General features: G+C 44.2%; 2 protein-coding genes and 1 long non-coding RNA gene across 8 annotated transcripts in view; 2 read left to right on the forward strand and 1 right to left on the reverse strand.

Moving 5' to 3' along the window:
• LETMD1 (LETM1 domain containing 1) overlaps nucleotides 1-435 on the reverse strand; it is a 9,958-nt gene extending 9,523 nt beyond the window's left edge. The window contains exon 1 of one of the 2 annotated variants that reach the window (XM_005869256.2): nucleotides 261-435. In XM_005869256.2, coding sequence (XP_005869318.1) covers nucleotides 261-382 — 122 coding nt within the window. In that variant the 5' untranslated portion in view covers nucleotides 383-435. Of the gene's footprint in view, nucleotides 1-228 lie in introns of both variants that reach the window. The other variant, XM_005869254.2, reaches the window with a different exon arrangement.
• A 229-nt stretch (nucleotides 436-664) lies between these two features.
• Nucleotides 665-11,447, forward strand: LOC106726606. 2 transcript variants are annotated; one of them, XR_001362671.1, is made up of 4 exons: nucleotides 666-746; nucleotides 4,179-4,732; nucleotides 10,418-10,580; nucleotides 11,312-11,447. It is a non-coding gene; the product is annotated as an uncharacterized LOC106726606 (long non-coding RNA). The 2 variants fall into 2 exon arrangements; XR_001362672.1 differs by lacking the exon at nucleotides 4,179-4,732 and having other exon boundaries at nucleotides 665-746.
• A 7,541-nt stretch (nucleotides 11,448-18,988) lies between these two features.
• The window catches only part of SLC11A2 (solute carrier family 11 (proton-coupled divalent metal ion transporter), member 2), a 58,549-nt gene continuing 57,150 nt past the window's right edge, over nucleotides 18,989-20,387 (forward strand). For all 4 annotated transcript variants that reach the window (XR_001362674.1, XR_001362673.1, XR_001362675.1 and 1 more), the window contains exon 1: nucleotides 18,989-19,057. Coding sequence is in view for 1 of the 4 variants with exons in the window: in XM_005869259.2 (XP_005869321.1) it covers nucleotides 19,012-19,057 (46 nt within the window). In the remaining 3 variants the exon portion in view is untranslated. The remainder of the gene's footprint in view (nucleotides 19,058-20,387) is intronic.

Consider the following 20,387-nt stretch of genomic DNA (forward strand, 5'->3'; position numbering starts at 1 on the left):
TGGGGTCGAGGCGAACACCCGGACAGCCGGGCCGGAAGCAGGAGGCCGAGAGCTGACCTCGCGAGACGCGGGGCACTCAGAGTTCAGGGGGTCAAGACGCCAGGTCCCTAGCGGGGGTCGGGGCGCGATTTCTGAGCAAAAGAATAAAACCCCCCAGGTCAGGGCGTGGAACCCTGACAACCAAGAGACAGCATGCAAGCAAGGATAAGACACTGGAAGGGCCTGTACATCAGAAACGCGGCTTCCTCCAGGGCCCTCACCAGGGGGCTCCCCAGGCCAGTCCAGAGCGAACAAGCTGCAGCCTCCGCGTGACATAAGGTCGAGGGGTGACCGCCGAACCCCGCAGAGCAGCTCGAGCCCAGCACAGCCTGGAGAGCGCCATCTTCTCGGCGAGGGAGGGGGAGGACAGGTCTTCTTCAGGTCAAGGTTCACCGTGATGCGCGTCCCTTTGACGGCGCGTGCGCATTTCTTGAGAGCTGATTGGCAACCACAGACCGCTGGCCACACGCTAACCCGGCACTGAACGCGCCCGGAGGCCTGAGTGCAGAAGCAGGGCCAGGATTGGACGCAGCCAGTACTTCCTGCTTTCAAGGCGCCGGAAGCAGGCTATCCCCGAAGGAGCGAGTGTTTCTGCCCGTGGTAGGCTCTGTGATCTTGAGGACGTCCTCTCTCTGAGTGACCCCTCTCCATTCCCTAGGGCCGCACTTGCCCTCTGTCCGAGTCTCCTGCATCGGCGCCTGGACGCGGTACGTGCCAGATGTCCATTTGGCAATGTCTGGGGCCACGGCGCCTCCTGGGTGCTGGGAGGACCCGCGGCGCCCTCTAGTGGCGGCGGCGTGCCTAGGCCGGGAACCACCCGTGGCCAGTTAGCATCTGGTGGCAAAGGTCGGGAGCCTGGGAGCGGCCCCTGGGCGAACCGAGTCGGCGTTTCCCAAGTTAGTGGGGAAATGTCTTTCCTTAAGCGCCTCCTGCAGACCAAGCTCGGGTCTCAGCTTGAATGTCACTTTTCTTCTGAAAGTTTTTCTCTGACCGAAGGACACACATTTTCTCTTATCACCCTGTGTATTTTTTTAATAGCACTTACCACTGACATCGTTTATATGTTTTGTTTCCTTGTTTGGCAGGCTCCCTAACTAGGCTGAGAGCAAGTGTTCTGTCTCGTTCACTGCTATACCCTAATTAATTTTTAACAAATTAATTAATAACTGAAACTGGGAAGGGTTCCCAGAAGTGGCACTTAGCTGCCTCCAAACAGTTAAGACCTCTTGAATACATATGAACCCTTTGAGTGCCAACCAATATCCTAGGAACTATGCTAACATTGCCAAGGCATTTTTGCTGATTTCACAGCAGTTTAGGAAAAAAATTATGAATCGCAAGTAAATGAAGTTACATATTAAAAAACTTAAGGAACCCTTTACTACATTGACATATTTAGCAATATCATCATCACTAATAAAAGCAGACTTAGCACTGGATGCCATGTCGAAGCTTTGATAGCGCTCCCGGCACTCTAGGGGTTAATACGGGGTGGGGGCAAACATAGGTTTACAGTTGTTTGTATGGAAAATAATACAGTAATAAATACTAATTCAAGAATAAACTCTGGTTTCTGTGGTAGGCAGTTAGGCATGAGCAGGGCAAGGACGATGGGCCAGGTACGGAAGGTCACCAGCGTGGAAAAGCCCCAGGTACCCAATGGAAACATCCATTCGGGTAACTGCTAGAGCTTGGGGGGGTGGGGAGGGAGGTAGAGGAGTAGAGGAGAGGGGGGATGGAGAGGGAAGGAGGGGCTTTCAAGTTTCCTCTGACCCTAAGGATAAAGTTCAGACTCCTTAACCGGGCCTCCCTTCCGGGCCTCATCTCCTGTCTCATTGTCTCTCTTTCCCCTTAGCTCTCTCTGCTAAGGAATATCGGCCTTTCAGTTCCGCCAAAGGCCAGGCAAGCCACTCTATACCCCTGGCCTTTTGCACCTGTTGCTCTCTGCGTGGCGTTTCTCCCCTCCCTTCTAGCTTGTCTTGCAGGCGCCAGCTGAAATGGTGGTAATGATAGCTAACACTTATTGAGCAGATACTACTGCCATCATTTTTCTTAGGGCTTTACATGTATTAAGTGGTTTAATCCTCCCTTAACTTCATGAGGTAGATACTATCGTTAGCTCCACTTCCTAAGCGAGGTTAAGTAACCTAATCAGTATTTGACTCAGCAGTTGAACCCAGACAGACTGGGCCCATGAATTACTGCAGTTTGTATATAAACAGCGCTGTTACAGGAAACTCTTTCTTAAGCCCTCGGAGTTAGGTTTCCCTGTTATTCATCTTGTAGCTAGCTACAATTATCCTTCATAGTACTTAAAATAATTAACTATAGCATTGTGCTCTTTTTTTTGCATTCTAATTTCTTTATTGATTAAGGTATTGCATATGTGTCCTGCTCCCCATTTGATTCTAAGCTCACTGTATTTCTGGTCCCTAGTACAGTCCCTGGCACAGGAGGTGCTTATTAAGTATTTATTAACTGAATACATATACCTGAGTATAAAGTAATATTTTTCCTCTCAAAATAATTCCTTTGAGCCCACCCAGCATGGTTGAGCGTCGACCTATGAACCAGGAGGTCACGGTCGGGCACATGCCCAGGTTGCAGGCTCAATCCCCAGTGTGGGGCCTGCAGGAGGCAGCCGATCAATGATTCTCTCTCATCATTGATGTTCCTATCTCTCCCTCTCCCTTCCTCTCTCTGAAAGCAATAAAAATATATTTGAAAAATAATAATTCCTTTGAAAGGAAATTGCTTTATATTTTGTGTTCTTTTTTTTCACTAATAAATAGTTAATTTATTCACTAATTCCACAATTATTGAGCTTCTCCCCAGGCCAGGCATTGTTTTTGTTGCTTGAGATAAATCAGAGATTAGATAGATAAAGAGTACAGCCCTACCTGGACGGTGAGATCAGTGGTTGAGTGTCAACCTATAAACCAGGAGGTCACAGTTCAATTCCCAGCCGGGGCACATACCTGGGTTATGGACTCCATCTCGAGTTGGGGGCGTGCAGGAGGCAGCTGATCAGTGATTCTCATCATTGATGTTTCTCTCTGCCTCTCCCTTCCTCTCTGAAATCAATAAAAACATATTAAAAAAAAAGATTGGCCCTAGTTAGAGCATCGTCCTGATACACCAAGCTTGTGAGTTCGATCCCCAGTCAGGGCACATACAAAAATCAATCAATGAATGCATAACTAAGTAGAAAAACAGATTAATGTTTCCCTTTCCCATCCTCTCTCCCTCCCTCCCTCTCTCTCAAATCAATTAATTAAATTTTAAAAAATGAAAAAAGATTACAGCCCTACCTAGTATAGTTTACATTATAAAATGTTTGAGAGATTGTTTGGAATACCAGAGTGAGGTGGTATTCTGGGGCCTCATGTAAAGATTAGATTTGCTTGGGGTCCTCAGGTGTAAAGATTAAAGATTTGAATTTGATTTAAAAGGTCCTAGGGAATCATAATGCATTTTGCCCAAGGGAATGGCAAGATGAAGGTGATATTTTGTAAAAATTACTCTGGAGTTAATATGGATTAGAGTGGGAAGAGACTGGAGGTTCAGGATATCATTAAAGTTATTTTATAACCATTTGGATAAGAGATAGTGAGGAACCACCAGACTGGTGACCATCTTACATGATCCCAGATTTGTGCTACAATAAATGGGCACCAGATTTGAGCTCCCCAAAGCCATGTCATTTAGCTTGTCATCAGCATTTGTTGTTGTTCATTTGGCAAACATTTGAGGGCCTGCTCTATATCATTCTGCTAGGTTCCAGGAAAATAAAGGCAAATGAGAGGCAGGCCCTCTCCAGCCCCCCAGAAACCTCTACTAAAAGCTCAGAGGTTTAGTAGAGAAGATTGACATTTAAAAATAATTGTGGCCCTAGCTGGTTTAACTCAGTGGACAGAGCATTGGCCTGTGGACTGAAGGGTCCCGGGTTTGATTCCGGTCAAGGGCACATGCCCAGTAGGGGGCGTGCAGGAGGCAGCTGATCAATGATTCTCTCTTATTGTTTCTCTCTTTCCCTCTCCCTTCCTCTCTGAAATAAATAAAAATTTTTATTTTAAATAATAATAATAATTGTGCTTCCCCTTCTCCCCTCTCCCTCTCTCTTCACCGCTCTCCACCAGGTGAGGGCACTGTGGGAAGGCAGCCAGCCAGAGAGAGAGCCATTTCCAGAAACCAAACCAGGTGGCTTCCCGATCTTGGACTTCCTGCATCCTGAACTGAGAAAATAAATGTTTATTATTTAAGCCACACAATCTATGATATCAGTCCTAGGTTTGTTTATTTATTTACTTAGTCCCGGGTTTAATGCCTAGAAGGGCCAACGCACAGGAGAGAATGAGGCCCCGGGAAAGATGCCCCGGGTACTTTGTTACATTGTGTCAGATCCTCCACATTCGCAGGAGAAGCCAGAAATTCAAGTTTGTCAAGGTTGGCACTAATTTGAAAAGATTTTAAGAGGAAAAAAATAATTGTACTATCACGTGAGAGGTGCTGTAACAGGAAAATGTCTAAGGTACAGTGAGAGTTGAAGGAAGGAGTAGTAATACATTCTGGTGGTGGTGATGGCGGTGCATCCAGATGCAGAGAAGTCCTGTTTGAACTAGATCACGGAGGATAAATTGGAGACGGACGAAGACAAGTACTGCGAGGACTGGCTCTTTGGAAAGAGGGAACGGTATGTGCAAAGATAAGAAAGACTGGAAGCTTTTCAGGAAAAGATAAACCTCTTGCTAGGACAGATAATAACTGCAGTGATCTGCCACCTTTAGATACTAATTCATTGGGTTTGACAGGTTGGTTTGCGACAAGTTATCCTTCCCAAGGCACTGAAAAAAAAAAAAATCCCAGGATGAAAGAATTTTAATAACCAAGGGTTTGTATTAAAACTTCTTAATTGCATTCCTTTTTTCTTATGTGTTAAACATGTTTTAAAAGGAAAAGAACAAAGAATACTATAACATTCATCTATGTATCTACCACCCAAAATGAATAAATAATGTCAAACCTATTTTCTCCCAAGTCCCAGTTCCCTTTCTTCCTTTAGGCTGCCCCTTTATGTCGGTCCACTTTTAATACTTTGTGTATATATACAGGGTGTCCCCCCCAAAAAATGTTTACACACTCTGAATAATTATATATTCCAGTGTTTAAATCTGAAAAAGAAGACATCAATTAAGCTATCAGATGTTAAAGTGTGTATACATTTATACCCTGTATTTGAGCATTTATATGACAATATATATTTATATATAAATAAGTAGTATATAGTATATTTTTAAAATATATTTTATTGATTTTTTACAGAGAGGAAGGGAGAGGAATAGAGAGTTAGAAACATCGATCAGCTGCCTCCTGCACACCTCCTACTGGGGATGTGCCCGCAACCAAGGTACATGCCCCGACCAGAATCGAACCTGGGACCCCTCAGTCCGCAGGCCAACGCTCTATCCACTGAGCCAAACCGGCCAGGGCTATATAGTATTTTTTAATGTTTTAAATATTCCGGCGCACTCTGCCTCCCGGAGCATGTTTGAGCCTTTTCCTTCCTCCTCTCCTCCAATAGCCATGCCTCTCCTACACTCTGAGGGTCCCCATAAGATTTGCCACCAGGGGAACAATGTGCAGTGGCAGCTCCTCCTGGGCTAACCCTCGGAGCCTGTCACCAAGGCCCCCTTTTCTCTGATTTTCCAGTGAGCTGACAGCAGCCCCGCCTTGGCTCCTTTCTTTCCCGTAACGTTTCTAGAGCCAAAGCAGCCTGGCCTAGTAGTCTCTCTCCTGTTGCTTCTTCTATCCTAAGCCCTTCCTTGTTTCACTGTCCCCAACTTTAATAAACGTGCTCTCAAAATAAAATAAGAAACCATACATTTGGTTTCATGTTGTAACTGGACAACCAATGGGTCCGGACTGCCTATCACAACTTGAGCCAATCAAGTGAAGACAGAGTTGAATCATATATGAGCATTTATTCCAGTACTGCTGGGAGAATGGGAGAGCAGCAGGTCACCCACAAACATCTGCTCTCCAGCCCCCCAGAAGCCAGCTGCTTATATTGGGTAGGACAAAGATTACATGGGGGAGCAGGAATCCCGGGCATGGGGAAGTAGGCAAGGTGGGCTCTGGGAAGCTGGGGTGGGACGCCATTGATGGACCTCATTCCAAGGTTGACTCCCAGGTCCTGGGGATGTACAACTCCCAGCCAGGTTCAAATGTGCTTTCTTTAATCAAAACAAAACAATCACGGTTAACAGAGCATGATTAATATTTCTTACTTTATTTCTTATAGCTAGTCCCCAATATTCTATTTCTGCCCCTAACAATGTGGCATTTTTCTGTTTTGTTTTCCTCAAATTTGTTTTCAGAATTCATCCATGTGATGATATAGACCAAGTTCATTAATGTTAGCTGCTGTGCGGTGTTCCATCACCGGAATACACTCCAGTTTGTTTACCTATTTGCTACTGATAGACATTTACAGTGCTTTCATGTTTCATTATTACAAACACACCATTGCAGGGAACATCCTCGAAGATGTCTCTTTGTTCTTAGGTATAAGAAACTTAAGCAGTGTTTTCAGACTGGTTGTTTTTTTTTAAACCAGATTCATTTTTTCAATAATATATTTTATTGATTTTTTACAGAGAGGAAGGGAGAGGGATGGAGAGTTAGAAACATCGATGAGAGAGAAACATCGATCAGCTGCCTCCTGCATACCCCCTACTGGGGATGTGCCCCCAACCAAGGTACATGCCCTTGACCGGAATCGAACCTGGGACCCTTCAGTCTGCAGGCCGATGCTCTATCCACTGAGCCAAACCGGTCAGGGCTCAGACTGGTTTTTAACCGTGACTCATAGTAAACACATTTTATATCAAAACTCACTTCTAACATTTTATATTCTATTTCATTTTTGTAAAATGCTGGACACGACCCACTTGATTGATTGATTTCAGGAACCACCAGTGGATTGAGAAACACCCTGCTCTAAGGCAATAGACCAGCCGTGGGCAAACTACGGCCCGAGGGCCGGATCCGGCCCATTTGAAATGAATAAAACTAAAAAAAAAAAAGACCGTACCCTTTTATGTAATGATGTTTACTTTGAATTTATATTAGTTCACACAAACACTCCATCCATGCTTTTGTTCTTGCCCTCCGGTCCAGTTTAAGAACCCATTGTGGCCCTCGAGTCAAAAAGTTTGCCCACCCCTGCAATAGACTCTGGGACAAAGGATGTGTGTTTTTTCACCTTGAGCAAGTAACATGTTGCTCTCCAAAGCAGTTGTATCAGTTTTACAGCATAAGAGTCCTCCTAGTTTCTCTACACCCTCATGATGGAAGAAAAGGCTGCTGTAATAAATCTCACCAAAAGTAACCTCACAGGGTGATCTCATCATAAATTCCTAACTGGGAAGGTCATGCTGGGTAGTTTTGCCCAGGCCTGTAACTTCTTTAGTGAAAGGTTTTTAAATTACCCTGTCCATTGTTCTTGTGCATCTAGGTTAACCTTTTAAGAAATATAGATATTTTTTATTGATTTCAGAAAGGAAAGGAGAGGGGGAGAGAGCTACAGAAACATCAATGATGAGAATTATTGATTGGCTGCCCCCTGCACGCCCCCTACTGGGGATCAAGCCCACAATGCGGCCGTGTGTCCTGACCGGTAATCTAACCGTGACCTCCTGGTTCGTGGGTCGACACTCAACAACTGAGCCACACCAACTGGGCTGTAAGGTCCCTCCTTAATGTGTATAAAAGAAACTGCAAACTGACATTTTTTTGAAGCATTTGAGAGCTTTGCTTCCTGGCAGTTGTGGTCAGTTTGGCTCAAATAAACTCAGGTTTGGATGTTTCTTGTGTGGACATCACCAACACTTAAAATGATCAGACTTTTAAATTATTGCTAGCCCAATAGATGTGAATGAATCTCATTGTCCATTTACTCTGCATTTCTCTGATTACTAGAGAAAGCTGATTTTTATATGTATTATTGGTTATTTTAATTTCTTCTGGTAATTCATACCTTTTGTTCACTTTTCTATTGGGCTGTTTATCTTCCTTATTATCATCAGTTTGTAGGACTCCTTTATAGATGCCAGGTAACAGTCTTTCTGATAAACCTGTTCGATGCAGATATCTACTCCCTGTCTTCCCATCTGTCACTTGTAATTTAACCTTGTTTAAGATGTTTTTCATGTAGGAGTTTTGTGGGGTTTTTAAAAAATATTTTTATTGATTTCAGAGAGGAAGGGAGAGGCAGAGAGAGATAGAAACATCAATGATGACAGAGAATCATTGATCGGCTGCCTCCTGCGCGCCCCCTACTGGGGATCGAGCCTGCAACCCCAGCACGTGCCCTTGGCTGGAAATCGAACCTGGGATCCTTCAGGCCGACACTCTATCCACTAAGCCAAACCAGCTAGAGCTCATGTAGAAGTTTTTAATATTTGTTATACTAAATTTTATCAAAATTGTTCATTATGACTTCTGCTCTTTCATAATTTGCCTTAAGAAATTCTGCCTTAAGAGCATAAAGAGCCCTAACCGGTTTGGCTCAGTGGATAGAGTGTCAGCCTGCGGACTGAAGGGTCCCAGGTTTGATTCCGGTCAAGGGCATGTACCTTGGTTGCGGGCACATCCCCAGTAGGAGGTGTGCAGGAGGCAGCTGATGGATGGTTCTCATCGATGTTTCTAACTCCCTATCCCTCTCCCTCCTCTCTGTAAAATTCAATATAATGTATTTTTTAAAAAGAGCATAAAGATATTCTATATTTTTTCAGATAATTTTGAATTTGTTTTATAAGTTTAGGTCTTTAATTCACATGGAGTGTATTTTTGCCTGTTCCTTTTCTATCTTCTGAATTTCTGGGCTCACTATTTGACTTTTCACATTTCTTTCTGTAGTGGTTATCTTTCGCATTCTAGCCATTTTACTTCATCCCTGTGAGTTTTTTTCTTAAAAATATCAGAATGGGAATATAGATAAGGCCAACGCTTAGAAAAGTAGCTCTTTGGAGGCCTGTAAGAAGAAACAGATGGCAAAGATGAGGTAAAGGGAATAATTGGAAGGAATCTCTGCAAAAGATGATATACAAGGGTTATTCACCCATCACACCCAGAACCTGAGGGTCCTGGAAGAAGAATTATCCTTGTGGGGAGAAAAGGTGTTTCAGACAGCTGGCCCTGAAAGGGAAGAGGTGTAGACTTCTGACAGGATTTTTTTAAAATCCTCACCTGAAGGTATGTTTTTCATTGAAGAGAGAGAGAGAGAGAGAGAGAGAGAGAGAGAGAGAGAGAGAAACATGAGTCGGTTGCCTTCAGTTCCCACCCCGACTGGGGATCAAACTCGAAACCTGGGTATGTGCCCTGACTGGGAGTTGAACCCTTCAGTGCTCTGGACAATGCTCACCAAATGAGCCACACCAGACAGGGCACACATCTCCTTTTTAACTGCACCTCTCTGCCCTATCTGCAAGCCCTGTGAGCTTTTTCTGGATTGCACTAGAAGACTGTGCAATAGAGTCATACAGAAGTTGGTGAGACGCAGGTCTTCTGCTTCACATCGGAAGGGTTCAGTGCCCTCCCCATCTTCCACACAGGCACGCATCTCCTAAACTCTAAGGGACCTCGAGACTTGTAATCAGGGCAGCAGTGGGCAGCAGCAGCTGGTCCCAAGCTAATCCGCTGAACCTGTCCCCAAGGCCCCCTTTTCTCTGACTTCTCAGTGAGCCAATGCTGCCCCACCTAGGCGCTCTCCTTTGCTTCTTCTACCCTAAGCCCTTCTTTGTTTCACTGTCCCCAGCTTTAAAAAACATACCCTCAAAAAAAAAAAAAAAGAAAGGGTTCTGCTGAGGCCAGCTGAAGCCAGTTTGTGAGAGAAGACCTGTAAGAGAAGAGGAGGTTATCACTTTCAGAGGAGCAGTATTCCAAATGACAAGAAATAGCCTTTGATTTCTACTGTAATCATTGAAGTCATAATCATCATCAAAAGCCTTTATCAGTGCCTGCCTGCAACAGGCAATCAAAAGGAGGACACAACTAAATTTAGAATGCATTATTCATGAACAAGTCTAATAATTTACACTACGAAAATTAATATACATAGATGAGTAAAGGACATATCTATATGATAATAAAAAAGGCAGACCAATCTAGCCACTGTGGACAGTAAAGAATTAACATCAAACACGTCAGAAGTCAGTGCAATTCCACTGGGCGCAGAGCAGTGCCTACCAGGGGTTGGTTATAGGGGTTCCAAGTTCAGGGAAACCGATTAGGGAGGGCGGGTCTCTTGCTTTCTGACTCCCTCCACTTTTTTCCACCCTGCGTACGCACGCCCCACCCCAAACCTTTTCTGTTCCAGGCAACATAACCCTTGGTATCGCTCGAGTTCAGAGGAACTTTTACTTTATGTGAGTCTTCGGCTCTGCCTACGGGGACCTTTACCCGGCATCAGCGGGAACCACCCTCAGGAGCCCTTTTGTGCTGCCCGGCACGTCCACAGCAATTAGAGCAAAAGGACAGAGGTAAGCGAACTCCTGGAGAGAGATTTTCCCCACCCAGCTGTGGCAGGGTCACCTAGGGTCTCTTCCATCAGTCTTGATATTCACCATGATGCATGGCTCATTATCTAGCCAGCACCACTTTACTGAACTTCTAGGCACATTTGCACAGTCAGCAAGATTCATAAATGTTTTACCTAACTGAGTCAATATTAGAAAGACTTCAAGGATTTTGCAGTTTGCCCTGGCCGGGTAGCACAGTTAGTTAGAGCATTGTCCCCATATGCCAATCCCTGTCATACAAGAATCAACCAATGAATGCATAAATAAATGGAACAACAAATCAGTGTTTTTCTCTCTCTAAAATTAATAAAAATTTTTAAAAAATGATTTTGCAGTTTAATATCACTATCATAAAATTACTAGCATATATTTAATGTAAGACAAAGGAATAATATGTTCACATACACATACAAATTGATCTTGTCTCAGGGTCTTTTTAAAAATTTGTTGATTTAGAGAGAGAGGAAGGAGGAAAGAGAGAAACATTGATTTGTTGTTCCACTTATTTATGCATTTATTGGTTGATTCTTGCGTGTGCCCTGCCCCAGGGATCGAACCTGCAACCTTGACATATCAGGAAGACACTCTAACCAACTGAGCTACCTGGCCAGGGTTTAAATTTATTTTGTAATAGAATTTATCACCCCCTGACATATACTTATTGACTTATTTATTATTTGTCTCCCCCACAGAACCAGTTCTCTAAGAGCAGGAACTTTGTATGTCTTTGATCATTGCTGTCTTCCAGAGCCTAGAACAGAACCTGGCACACAGTAGATGCTCAATGTTGTATTTATTAAATGAATGAAATTAAATGGAACAAACATATGTGTTCGTGTGTTCTTATTCTTAATGTATGATGAAGTTAAATAGAAGACTCAAAGATGTCTTTTTTAAAATAATTTTTTTATTTTTCAATTACACTTGACATACAATATTATATCAGTTTCAGGTGCACAACCCAGTAATTAGACATAACTTAAGTAATGATCTCAAAAAATCTCATACCCATCTGACACCATACCTAGTTTTTAGAATATTATTGACTATACTAGAGGCCTGTTGCACGAAGAGATTCGTGCAATAGGCCTTCCTTCCCCTGGCTGCCAGCACTGGTTTTCCTCTGGCACCCGGGACCCAGGCCTTCGCTCCGGCCACAGCGGAGAAGCCAAGCCTCTTCAGTCTTCAGTTGTCTTCAGTCTTTGCTCCATGCCTGTATATGCAAATTAACTGCCATCTTTGGTGGGTTCATTTGCATACTCATCCTGATTGGTTGGTGGGTGTAGCGGAGTGACACCAATTTGCATGCTTCTCTTTTATTAGTATAGATTCCCTATGCTGTACTTTACACCCCCATGACTATACAAACTACTAATTTGTGCTTCTAAATCCCTTTGCCTTTTTCACCCATTTCCCCAACCCTCCTCCCATCTGGCAACTGTCAAACTGTTCTCTGTATCTATGAGTCTATTTCTGCTTCTTCATTTATTTTGATTTTTCGATTCAATTGTTGATAGATATGTATTGCCATTTTATTGTTCATATTTTTTTAATCTTTTTCTTTAAAAAAAACCTTTAACATTTCATGTAATACTGGTTTGGTGGTGATGAAATCCTTTAGCTTTTTCTTGTCTGGGAAGCTCTTTATCTGACCTTCAATTCTAAATGATAGCTTTGCTGGGTAGAGTAATTTTGGTTGTAGGTTCTTGCTTTTCATCACTTTGAATATTTCTTGCCACTCCCTTCTGGCCTGCATAATTTCTGTTAAGAAATCAGCTGACTGCCTTAGCCAGCTTGGCTCAGTGGATAGAGCATCAGCCTGCAGACTGAAGGGTCCCAGGTTTGATTCCAGACAAGGGCACATGCCTCGGTTGCGGGCTTGATCCCCAGTACGGGGCTTGCAGGAGGCAGCCGATCAATGATTCTCTCTCATCATTGATGTTTCTCTCTCTCTCTCTCTCTACTTCTCCCTTCCTCTCTGAAATCAATAAATAAATATATTTAAAAAAAAAAAAGAAAGAAATCAGCTGACAGTCGTATGGGTGCTCCCTTGTCAGTAACTAACTGCTTTTCTCTTGCTGCTTTTAAGATGCTCTCTTTGCCTTTAACCTTTGGCATTTTAATTATGATGTGTCTTGGTGTGGGCCAATTTAGATTTATCTTGTTTGGGACTCTCTGTGCTTCCTGGACTTGTATGCCTATTTCTTTCATCAGATATGGAAAGTTTTCTGTCATTATTTTTTCAAATAGGTTTTCAATTTCTTTCTCCTTCCAGGACCCCATGATGTGAATGTTGGTACACTTGAAGTTGTCCCAGAGGCTTCTTACACTATCTTTATATTTTTTTATTATTTTTTGTTTTTACTGTTCTGATTGGGTGTTTTTGTTTTTGTTTTAATATATTTTATTGATTTTTTACAGAGAGGAAGGGAGAGGGATAGAGAGTTAGAAACATCGATGAGAGAGAAACATCGATCAGCTGCCTCTTGCACACCCCCTACTTGGGATGTGCTCGCAATCAGGGTATATGCCCTTGACCGGAATCGAACCTGGGACCTTTGAGTCCACAGGCTGACGCTCTATCCACTGAGCCAAACCGGTCAGGGCAATTGGGTGTTTTTTTGCTTTCTCATATTCCAAATCCCTGATTTGATTCTCAGCATCCTCTACTCTGTTGTTGATTTCCTGTAAATTATTCTTCATTTTAGTTAGTGTATCCTTCATTTCTGACTGGTTCTTTTTTATGGTTCCTAAGTCCTTTTTCATGCTATTTAAGTTCTCACTAAGTTCCTTGAAGTTCTCAGTAAGTTCTTTGAGCATCCCTATAACCATTGTTTTGAACTCTGTTTCTGATAGTTTACTTGATTCCATTTCATTTAGTTCTTTTTCTGGAGATTTCTCCTGTTCTTTCATTTGCAACATGTGTCTTTGCCTCCACATTGTGGCTACTTCTTTGTGTTTGTTCCTATGTATTAGGTAGAACTGCTATGTCTCCTGGACTTGGTAGAGTGGCCTTGTGTAGTAGGTGTCCTGTAGGGCCCAGCGGTGCAACCTCCCAGTCACCTGAGGTGGGTGTTTCAGGTGTGCCCCTGTGTGGTCTGTGTGCACTGTCCTGTTGTAGTTGAGCCTTAATTGTTGTTGGCATCACTGGGAAGGATTGATTCCCAAGATAATTGGCTGTGAGGACCAGCTTCAACTATAGCAAAAGAGCTGCTGTGCAGGAGTTGACCCTAGGGAGCAGGATTTCCATGGGGCTTTGGTGCTCACGGAGTCCACCCCTTGAGTCTGTCGCTCATGGAGGTGATGGGGTTGTAATTGAGCAAGGTCTGAAGCTGTCCGCCAGTGCACTGGTACTGGGGCCTCCCAGGAGGTGCAAAGTCAACCACTGCCTGTGCCCTGCCTGGGGCCACCCAGCACTAGCACTGAGCAATCTATAGATGGCTGCTATGTGTGTTGGGCTTGGAGGTGCCCAGGAGATGCCAGGCTGTGAACCAAGGTAGGCTGCCGCTAGTGCTGGGCCTGTGGCCATTTAGTGACAGGTACAGAGCACATTGAGGCCAGCTGCTGCTTGTTTGAGAGATTTTAGGAAAGTCCAAAGCATGAGGCAAGAGACATGAGTTGTATAGAAAAGCCACTGGAAATGACTTGGGTGAGCCTGCAAGTTGGGTGCGGACAGGGTCTCAGGGAATCATCAGGGTGGGGCAAACAGTGTGAGCAGGTTGATAGAGACTCAGATATGGTGCCCACCTGCCAGCCCTGTGTGGGGGAAGGTTCAGCAAAGGAACAATGGCTTCTGCCAGCACTTCTGTCTGGGAGAATTCTGCCCTTCCAGCCAACTTTCAAGCGTTGCCCTGGTGCCAGACAATTTAGTTCCTTCCTGTATACCCCTGGTTCCTTTCAAGTTGCTGCTCAATGCTGGAGCTCAGAGGGAGTGAGTCCAGGTAAGTCTGTGCACAGGTCCTTTAAGAAGAAATGTCTGGGACTCCTGCTACCCTCCGTCTTTCTCAGCCTGATTCCCCACTGGTTTTTACAGCCTGAAGTTATCGGGACTTTTCCTGGCACTGGAACCCTGGGCTGAGAGGTCTGGTGTGGGGCAGGGACGACTTGCTTCTCAGGGGGGACCTCCAGAGCCAAGATATTTCTCCCAATTAAAAAACACCAAATGGTTCTGTGCCTCTGCCCCTCCTACCAGTCTCAATGTGGCTTCTTCTTTAATTCCTTAGGACTTCCATTCACCTAGATTTCAGGTGGTTCTGAAGATTAGTTGTTGTTTTTTAAAATATATTTTTATTGATTTCAGAGAGGAAGGGAGAGGGAGAGAGATATAGAAACATCAATGATAAGAGAGAATCATTGATTGGCTGCCTCCTGCACGCTCCACACTGGGGATTTAGCCTACAACCGGGGCATGTGCCCTGACTGGGAATCGAATCATGACCTCCTGGTTCACAGGTCAATGCTTAACCACTGAGCCATGCCAGCTGGGCGATTAGTTGTATTTTTGATGTATTTGTGGGAGGATTCTAGTACCACGTTTACCTACATTGCCATCTTACCTGGAGGCCCAACATGTCTTTCTAAACTAATTCTGTTCAGCTTTAGGAACTTGGTTATTCTGCATCTCTGACTCCACCCCCCAAGAAGACTCCCCACCAACCTCTTTCTCAGTCCATTAATGGTCACCAGAATGTTTGCACAAGCATTATTTTACAGGCTCTTTGGGTGGTCCATTGACCATGGAAAACATCCTGTGACTACCCTGAGATCAACCACCAATAGACAAGAAGCATGGGACAACTGGCCTCATCCTCATTCCCAAGCCCCACACCACTCCAAGGCCCCTGTACAAGCCACCCACAAGAACCCCTTGGAGAGCTTGACTTCTCTTTTCTGGTAACTCCACCTAGGACAAGTTCTTTTCAATGAACTCTATCTGCTTGATTTGTACTGAGTTCAGTGCTCATTTTTAGGACATTGATACTCCAGAACCTGGCATTTAAGGTCTGGTAACATGACTATGTGAGAATCCGGGGCCCAGAAGGCAAGAGTGGAGTGTGTATGTTGGGAGAAACTGCTGAGTAAAGAAAACAGCGGGGCAATGGTAGAGACTCACTGTAAAATCCATTCCAATGTTTGGAATTCCAAAACTAAAATAGGGCTTTTTCCTCCAACACTTTAGTTGGATGATTTCATCTAACTTCTCTCTGGTGAAGGGGGACAAATTGGTGGCCAGCCCAGTTTTGCCTTAGGAAACTTGGCCAACAAGGACAAAAAGAAGGATAGATCAAGTTGTTATGATAGGACTTCTAGTAAATACTTGAGGGCACTCCTGACTAAAGAGATCTTAATCTGGGGTCCTGGCAGATCACTACCTAGTTTCTTCTACTGACTGTTCTATGTGTAGGAACCAGAGCCACTTGCTGGAAGTCTACCTTGATTAATATGAATTAATAACTACTTTTCTTTTCCATTCTAAGGTATTTATTTCTATCACATTCATTTGTATATATTTTTATGGTACTAAGCAGATTTTCTTTTTTTTCTCCTTCACCCTCTTCCCTGTTAAGACCACCCCCAAATACTTCAAGTAAAGTTAAGGGGTTACATACTTTAAAAATCTGATTAAGGGGTGGGAAAAAGAATAACCACCAGCCATTTCTCTAATGGACAGCTCCACCACAGACCTCAAAGAGAGAACTGCTCAGGTTCTAGTCTCTAGAAACTATAAACCTGTGGTGTTCTGATTATCCTGAAACTGGATTTTATTTTTTTCTGTTACCCTGAGTAATTTGCCTTTGAGATTCTAGACAGACCTACGGAGAAAAGAACTCAAAACATATCTTGCTCCCCACCCTCCTCCCCCTGCCAGTTACACACCCAAACTGGACATTTACAACTTATTTACAAAACTAAAATGCTTCATTACCCCAAGCTAAAAATAAAAATGTCTTACAAAACTCACCTTAATTTTGTCTCAAATTAATTTGTTTCCCTCAAATTGGTTAAAAGATAAAAACCATAAAACTTGCCATCTACTATTCCTCTGGGCATTGGAAATCTGTCCCCAAAAGCTTCAGACAAGATGCATGAGAAAATAAGCCTGGCCCTGGCCAAGTAGCTCATTTGGTTGGAGCATCGTCTGGACGTGCCAGTGATGGGGGTTCAGCTGGGTCAGGGTACATGCAAGGATCAACGAATGAGTGCATGGATGGATGGCGCAACAAATTGATATCTCTCTCTGTGTATGTCTCTCCCTTCCTCTCTCTCTCAAATCAAATCAATACATTTTTAAAAAGAAAATAAGCCTGGCATTGGCTGGTTTGGCTCAGTGGATAGAGTGTCGGCCTTCGGACTGAAGGGTCCCGGGTTCGATTCCAGCAAGGGCACATGCCCGGGTTTCGGGCTTGATCCCCAGTAGGGGGTGTGCAGGAGGCAGCTGATCAGTGATTCTCTCTCATCATTGATGTCTCTTATCTCTCTCTCTCCCTCTCCCTTCCTCTCTGAAATCAATTGAGCCCACAATCTGGGCATGTGCCCCCAACTGGAATAGAACCCATGACTCTTCAGTCTGCAGGTTGACGCTCTATCCACTGAGCCAAACCGGTCAGGGCTAAAAATACATTTTAAAAAAATAAAAAGAAAATAAGCCTGAAAAAGAGAAACCTACACCACCTGGAAATCGGCCTACATTCCATAATAAAACCCTTCTGCTTAAGTACACAACTCCCCCATTACCATTAGTAAAGTAAATATTACCATACTCAAGTTACCAAAAACTAGGACATAGCCAACCTCCTGGACTTCTACCACACCACTGGCTGCCTGCGTGTGGCCTTGCACGCTGGGACACTGCTCTAGCTTCCTCTATCCTCCACACCTAAGCAGATTTCCTTTAAAACAGCGGTTCTCAACCTGTGGGTCGCAACGCCTTTGGGGGTCGAATGACCTTTTCACATGGGTCGCCTAAGACCGTTGGAAAACACATATATAATTACATATCATTTTTGTGATTAATCACTATGCTTTACTTACTTTCAATTTGTAACAATGAAAATACATCCTGCATATCAGATATTTACATTACGATTCATAACAGTAGCAAAATTACAGTTATGAAGTAGCAACGAAAATACTTTTATGGTTGGGGGTCACCACAACATGAGGAATTGTATTAAAGGGTTGCGGCATTAGGAAGGTTGAGAACCACTGCTTTAAAACTACCAGAAAGCTTTCTGAAGGCAGCAACTCCTTCCTTCCAGTATCCCATCCCGTTCTCCTTACCCCACCCCAAAGCGTCTCCTTTCCAGCTTTGCCTCTCCAGCTGATCTACTAAGCTATTTATTTGCCTGAGGCAAATTTTCCTCATCCTTAAAATTCCTCCCAGATTGAGAAATTCTGGACTTCCTCTGTTTTGTTTTGTTTTTTCAGTCTCAAGGTACTTCCTTTTTTTCCTTCCTTCTTCCCTTCCTCCCTCCCTTCTTCCCCTCTTTCTCAGAAGCCTTCATTATCCTTCCTTCCTCCCTCCCTCTTTCTTTCTTTCTTTCTTTCTTTCTTTCTTTCTTTCTTTCTTTCTTTCTTTCTTTCTCTCTCTCTCTCTCTCTCTCTCTCTCTCTCTCTCTTTCTTTCTTTTTTCTTTCTTTCTCTCTCTCTTTCTTCTTTCTTTCTTTCTTTCTTTCTTTCTTTCTTTCTTTCTTTCTTTCTTTCTTTCTTTCTTTCTCCCTCCCTTTCTCCCTCCCTTCCTTTTCTTTCTTTCATCAGTCACAGAGTACTGGATTTGTGCGGCTTTGTTGTCTGCCTGTGAATCACTGATTGGACTAATGCCAGCAGGTCCTTAAAGTCCCGAGGGATAGGCGGGTGGCATTTTTACCCACACCCGGAGACGACTCCTAATGGCATCAGTGCTCACGTACCATGTGGAACATACTTGTGGACTGTCAAGCTCGGGGTTAATTGGTTTCAGTTTACGTCTCAGGGGAGCAGAGTCCCAATGTACATGCAGCCCTGGTACAAGTGCCCGAACCAACTTTACTCCCGCAGGAGTGGCGGCCTGGAGGAAAGCAATGCCTCTGACTTCACCCCTTTCATACACCGCCTCTATCTCCTGTCAGAGAGAACAGATGAAATCTTAGATTACAAGTTTTCAAACTCAATTAATTGTTCATTAATATCTAGGAGTGGCAGATATATGATGCTTCCCTTTTCATGGCAGGTCAAAGATGAAATTTGATTATGCTTTGAAGGAGGTGGATTGCCTCTTGAAATTCCTTGCTGTGTCTTTATCAGTGTTGCGTTACCCAGAGCAGCCTCCGTGCCCTTATTTAAGCAAGGGAGGCACACTTGTCTGCTTCTATAGACGAGCTAGCACGGGAGGAAGTCAAACCCGTTCTGCACAATGAAGAAGCAGCGTAAGACGGAGGCAGCACCACAATGTGAGCTAAGTAAGTAACGAGTAAGTATGCAACAGCCGGGGAAGTGGCCCAGCTGAGCCCACCTAGAAGAGCACAAGAGTGGTTACAGCCATTTTATTTTCTAGTTGCAGCAGAGGTTCCCAAAGGAAAGGTTCTGGTCTGGAGAGACTTTCTGGAACTCCCCAGGTGTGCTACAGAGAGATTCTCAGGACTAATTTGTGCTGTTTCTTTTCTCTCCAGGAGAAAGTCTGTGTGCAAACCAGCCTGTACCAGATAACTGACGATGCTCAGCCCAGTTTTTGGTCCCCGCGTTTTCTACTTTGTACTTTATTTGGATTTTTCTTTTGTCAATTCACTCTCCTTTTTCTCCTCTGTTGGACTCTTTTACAACTAGTAACATTTTCTCCTAGCAGTTTTTACACGAAGAAAGGAATTGGAGGGGTTTTTGCTTTACCTCTCTAGGCCTATGAGTTGGTTAGATAAGCTTGGTTATCTTGGATATAAGGGGGAGGGTGTCTAAGAATGTTTCTATAGCTCTGAACAAGAAGAAAAGTAGGGTGGTTTGTCAAACCATTTGCTTTCTCCCCTCTGTCGCACCACTGGTCTGACTGCCATCTTCAGAGAAAGACTCTAGAAGAGCAGTGGTTTCAACCTTGGCTGCACATTAGAATCACCTGGGAATCTTTTTAAAATCCTGATTTCTGGGCCTCATCCTCCGGAAATTCTGTTTCTTTGTTATGGGGTGGGGCCACAACATTAGTAACAAAGAAACAGAATTTCCGGAGGATGAGGCCCAGAAATCAGGATTTTAAAAAGATTCCCAGGTGATTCTAATGTGCAGCCAAGGTTGAGAACCACTGCTCTAGAGTGTGAGGTTGAGGCTGCGGATGGAGTGGGATTACTCTGGGGGAGGTGCAGGTAAATCTTGGGGGAAGAAGCGAGGCAGGTGGGTAGAATGGAGAGGAAGGATTCATTACAAAGGCTTGGGAGTAAGGCACCGATGCGGTCGAACTGGTTGCACTAGCTGATGTTTCGCAGTTCCTCTCAGGTGTGGGGTGCTCTCGACAGGGCACAGATACTATGATGAGGCTCTGGGGGCGAGAGGACATGGTCTTTGCAGGTGGCTATACTGTATCGGGTGGAGCTGCACTTCACAGGGCGGAGCTGCACTTTATAGGGCGAGCCACGTCTCCAGAAGAAACAAGCTGATTGTCAGTAGCTAACGTGAGGCCACAGCGAACTATTGCACGAAACTTAATCTGTCTGCTGGGCGGGGGCCTCCAAACCACACTCCGGGGGCTGGACCGCTCCGAAGGGTGCAGCTCCGCCCACACCGCTTGGGCCCCGCCCCCAGCTGACC

The sequence above is a fragment of the Myotis brandtii genome, unplaced genomic scaffold (genome assembly GCF_000412655.1).
Source record: "Myotis brandtii unplaced genomic scaffold, ASM41265v1 scaffold29, whole genome shotgun sequence".
Taxonomy (NCBI): domain Eukaryota; kingdom Metazoa; phylum Chordata; class Mammalia; order Chiroptera; family Vespertilionidae; genus Myotis; species Myotis brandtii.